The following is a 4,857-nucleotide window of genomic DNA, read 5'->3' as shown; positions in this document are numbered from 1 at the left end:
CAGCTTCCGGTCCTGTAGGAAAATCAATGTTAGGTTATATTGGTCTGACCGGTTGAGTTGAGTTTAATAGGACTTAGGGCCGAATTTTAAACTCGGATCATCATTTAATCCTGGTCAGGATTAGCTTCTAGGAGAGTATTCTATGTGGGAAAGTAATGTTGGACAATTAGTTTGACTAACTAAGACAGGAACTGAAAGTAGTTTTAAAAAAAAATCTTAAAACCTCCCCGAACACTCTAAGCCTAACCGCCCCTTAAAGGTAATCCGGTTTTAAAATTCGACCCTTAGGTGTAGGGGCAGCAGCCTCAAAAGATGGCTCTCTCAATTTACTGCTGTCTTTTCTCAGTTCATCTCAACTCAAATCAAATCATGAACTTTGTGGTAAAGCAGAGAGCTTCTTCACAACTTTAGTAGGCATCACTAGTATCACAGCATTACTAAGAGCTTCCTTTACTATTAATTTTCATCTACTCGTATCATCATTTTACACTGGTAATGCCGCCACTGGTTCCTACTCGATTAAAGTAGCAAACTCAATTGTCCTCACGAGGCTGAGTGCACCCCGAACTCCAAGCACAGAGCCGAAAAAACTTCGATCCCGCCGGAAATCGAACCCAAGACCCCCAGAGTGCAAGCCTATTGTGATACCCACTAGGCCATGGAGGCTACTCTAAGAAAATGTTTATCAAGCGTGAAGTGTTTCTTAGAATAGGGCCCTTAGTTCTCAGGGTCTTACCTCTCTGCTTGTATCCGAAGATGAGATCTATCCACTCATATCTGCGTAGATAAATATAAGTATTACATAGACATGGGTATTTAAATATTACTTTTCACTGAGACATGGGTAGTTAGCAGTAAATACAACTACTCAAAACTACTTTACAGACTTTGTCTTCAAAATATTACTGATTTGTTTGTTTCACCATACAAAACTCACCATTATCCGTAGAGAACACTCGGAAGCTGTTATCCCAGAAGGATCAAACTTGCCCTCTTGTAACGCCAGGTACATAGTTGTGAACGGTTCCTGAAAAACGCAACATGGCCATTTCATTAATATTCAATCAAGGAATTAATTTATTATTTATAATATTGTTATTTAAGGTAGAGATTAGAGAACCCCTTGACCTTAGCGCTAAATTCCTTGCCTCGACTGGGATTGAAACCTGCAGTCTCCTGATTACCAAATAAGCGCTTGAAAAATGATCTGCCAATAACGTAGGTACTTGATATACACACATTTTAACATTAATTAACACGATTTCAATTTTTGAACTAACCTTAGTGACGGTAGAGATTAGAGAACCCCTTGACCTTAGCGCTAAATTCCTTGCCTCGACTGGGATTGAAACCTGCAGTCTCCTGATTACCAAATGAGCGCTTGAAAACTGATCTGCCAATAACGTAGGTACTTGATATACACACATTTTAACATTAACATGATTTCAATTTGATCATAATTGCAAATATTTCACATTTGAACTAACCTTAGTAGTGTAGTGGTTAGCGCGGTGGACTTCGGATCTGGAGGTTGGTGGTTCGAGTAAAAGTCAAGTCATAAAATTTAGCGTAGTTTATCAATAGAGGAACAACATTTGTGACAAGCATTAATGCTTAGCAAAATTTTTCAAAGAACTACACATCACACCTTGGTTGGTTTGTAGTCAGTCCAGTGCTCTCCGGTTAATCAGGAGGTCTCCGGTTCGAATCGACGGACTAGTTTAGCTATTTATGTGTTCATCTCTCTGAAAAATGTACTTACCACTATTTAAGTCAAGTCATAAAATTTAGCGTAGTTTATCAATAGAGGAACAACATTTGTGACAAGCATTAATGCTTAGCAAAATTTTTCAAAGAAATACACATCACCCCTTGGTTGGTTTGTAGTCAGTCCAGCTCGCCTTTTAATCAGGAGGCCTCCGGTTCGAATCGAACATTTGTGACAAGCATTAATGCTTAGCAAAATTTTTCAAAGAACTACACATCACACCTTGGTTGGTTTGTAGTCAGTCCAGTGCTCGCCTGTTAATCAGGAGGCCTCCGGTTCGACTCGACGGACTAGTTTAGCTATTTATGTGTTCATCTCTCTGAAAAATGTACTTACCACTATTGTTGTTGTACCGGCTTTAGCTATAGCCAAAAGGTGATGACAAAATAGAGAAAATAGTTATCTCTTTTATCAGTACTTACCACTCTCACTAGCCAGTTGAGAACATAAACCCCACGATAGTGAGGTCTACAGTTCACAGAACTACTCAAAACTACTTTACAGACTTTGTCTTCAAAATATTACTGATTTGTTTGTTTCACCAAACAAAACTCACCATTATCCGTAGAGAACACTCGGAAGCTGTTATCCCAGAAACCGCACGCCAGCAGGAATCGACTATCCACCGTAGTGACAAAACAGTTATGTCGTACGCGTAACTTCTGACTGAAATTGTCACCCAGATGTCTCTTGGGTACAGGGGCGTTGTTATTGGACGTACGCGTAACTTCTGACTGAAATTGTCACCCAGATGTCTCTTGGGTACAGGGGCGTTGTTATTGGACGTGGGGTGGGTAAGAATGGGGTCTAGGGTCAGGGGCAGATTGCCCGGGGGTGACCCCGGGGTCTCCGCGTAGCTTGGGGACTGTATGGACGCTGCAATGGGGACGGGAATGGTGTTACATTTAGAATAATAATAAAACAAGTTTCTTTGTGTTATTATATCACAACTTTGGTGCTTGCTGCAGCATAGTAGGTTTTTCCAAATATCTTAATAATTCAGCGCTCAATGTTCAGCTACCATGCTAGCACCGGTCGCTATGCGCATTTACATAGCTGCCCATTTTCCTCACGAGGCTGAGTGGGCCCCGCAACAGCCAGTCACGGAATCAATCATTTGTATGATACAAATTTTCGACCTAGCCAGGAATCGAACCCGGGTCTCCCGCGTTCAAGGAGAGCGAAGTGAACATTACGCCTTGTACCTCTCCTCGAAATATGCCATACGACTTGGATTCAGAGCTCCGATTGGCTGAAAACACACAGAGAAACAATTAAAATGAACTGCTCTGATACAGAGTCTAGCCTACAGTCTTCTTTTTTGCGTTTTTCGTCAGCTTCTCTAACAGCCCTAACTAGGGTCATTGCTTTGGGCTGACATTTAGTTATGGCTACAAATTTTAGAAGTGAATGCCCTTCGCTTGTACCTCTCCTCGAAATATGCCATACGACTTGGATTCAGAGCTCCGATTGGCTGAAAACACACAGAGAAACAATTAAAATGAACTGGAGCAGAGTCTAGCCTACAGTCTTCTTTTTCTTCGCCTTTTCCCGTGTACAGACGGGGTCGGCGTTTTTCGTCAGCTTCTCTAACAGCCCTAACTAGGGTGATTGCTTTGGGCTGACATTTAGTTATGGCTACAAATTTTAGAAGTGGATGCCGTTCGTACTCAACCTTTGCTATTTCTCACTGAGACTAACCACGTGTTCATCTCTCTGAAAAATGTACTTACCACTATTGTTGTTGTACCGGCTTTAGCTATAGCCAAAAGGTGATGACAAAATAGAGAAACTAGTTATCTCTTTTATCAGTACTTACCACTCGCACTAGCCAGTTGAGAACATAAACCCCCGTAGAGTAATGAGTACCATAGTGGAAAGGTTTTATATTCTCATGCTCCCAACTGTTGTACCTCTCCTCGAAATATGCCATACGACTTGGATTCAGAGCTCCGATAGGCTGAAAACACACAGAGAAACAATTAAAATGAACTGCTCTGATACAGAGTCTAGCCTACAGTCTTCTTTTTCTTTGCCTTTTCCCGTGTACAGACGGGGTCGGCGTTTTTCGTCAGCTTCTCTAACAGCCCCAACTAGGGTGATTGCTTTGGGCTGACATTTAGTTGTGGCTACAAATTTTAGAAGTGGATGCCCTTCGTACTCAACCTTTGCTATTTCTCACTGAGACTAACCAACATTTCTTACCTTTGACAAATCCCTGTAATTGGTAGACAAGCTCAGATCCAACTCTTTGGAATCGTAATTGGTTAGAACCCACGGGAATACTGGATACTGGTTCAAGTCATTGTATGTTCTCCCTGTAATCAAACAGATAACGATAAAATAGAAAAACTCCCTGTAATTAAACAGATAAAAATAGAATAAAATGTAATAGTTTTTTTTCATTCCTCTATTTTCTTTGGAATCGTAATTGGTTAGAACCCACGGGAATACTGGATACTGGTTCAAGTCATTGTATGTTCTCCCTGTAATCAAACAGATAAAGATAAAATAGAAAAACTCCCTGTAATTAAACAGATAAAAATAGAATAGAATGTAATAGATTTTTTTTTATTCCTGGGATCGAACCCACGCTCTCCTGTTTACCAGGCGAGCATCTTGACCACTACGCCACTAAGGCAGGCAATAATAGTACCTACCTATTTTGGAGAAGAAGGTATTGACTATCTATTAATGTATTTTTGAAGTTGACTTGGACAGAGTGAAATGAGCCCTGCGCTACACTCATTAGTTAACTCTACGCTACCTTTAGATTTAAATATTGTAGGTGTTGCACACCCGTTTAGATCCGTTAATAAGAATACTAAGCATATTGAAGTTGTCGCGACAACGTACAAGGGAGGTTATACCCTCACAGGAAAATCGGGGAATATGTTTTCGTTTTATTTCTTTGAATAATTCTTTCTATTCGTTTAGTGATGTGATTTCATAGCTACAATTAAGAATAACCTGTAGAAATCTTGGGTAAAAATTCCAGAAAAAAGAAAAGCCATCTCCAGTTTAGACCAATTTTATTATAATGAATATTTTGTTGCAGGTTATAATTACTATTTTATAAATTAAAAATA

General features: G+C 40.0%; 1 protein-coding gene across 1 annotated transcript in view; it reads right to left on the bottom strand.

The window, feature by feature from the left end:
- The window catches only part of LOC103516170 (neurobeachin-like), a gene marked incomplete at its 5' end in the record, with an annotated part of 10,452 nt that extends 6,328 nt beyond the window's left edge, over window positions 1–4,124 (bottom strand). The window contains 4 exons of the mRNA XM_026828641.1: window positions 737–770; window positions 938–1,027; window positions 3,588–3,728; window positions 3,974–4,124. Of these exons, the coding sequence (XP_026684442.1) occupies window positions 737–770; window positions 938–1,027; window positions 3,588–3,728; window positions 3,974–4,124 (416 nt within the window). The remainder of the gene's footprint in view (window positions 1–736; window positions 771–937; window positions 1,028–3,587; window positions 3,729–3,973) is intronic.
- Window positions 4,125–4,857: the final 733 nt, after the last annotated feature.

This window comes from Diaphorina citri, unplaced genomic scaffold, assembly GCF_000475195.1.
Source record: "Diaphorina citri unplaced genomic scaffold, Diaci psyllid genome assembly version 1.1 scaffold1500, whole genome shotgun sequence".
Taxonomy (NCBI): Eukaryota; Metazoa; Arthropoda; class Insecta; order Hemiptera; family Psyllidae; genus Diaphorina; species Diaphorina citri.
The sequence above is the reverse complement of the archived record's forward strand: the minus strand, read 5'-3'. Positions and strand labels throughout refer to the sequence as shown.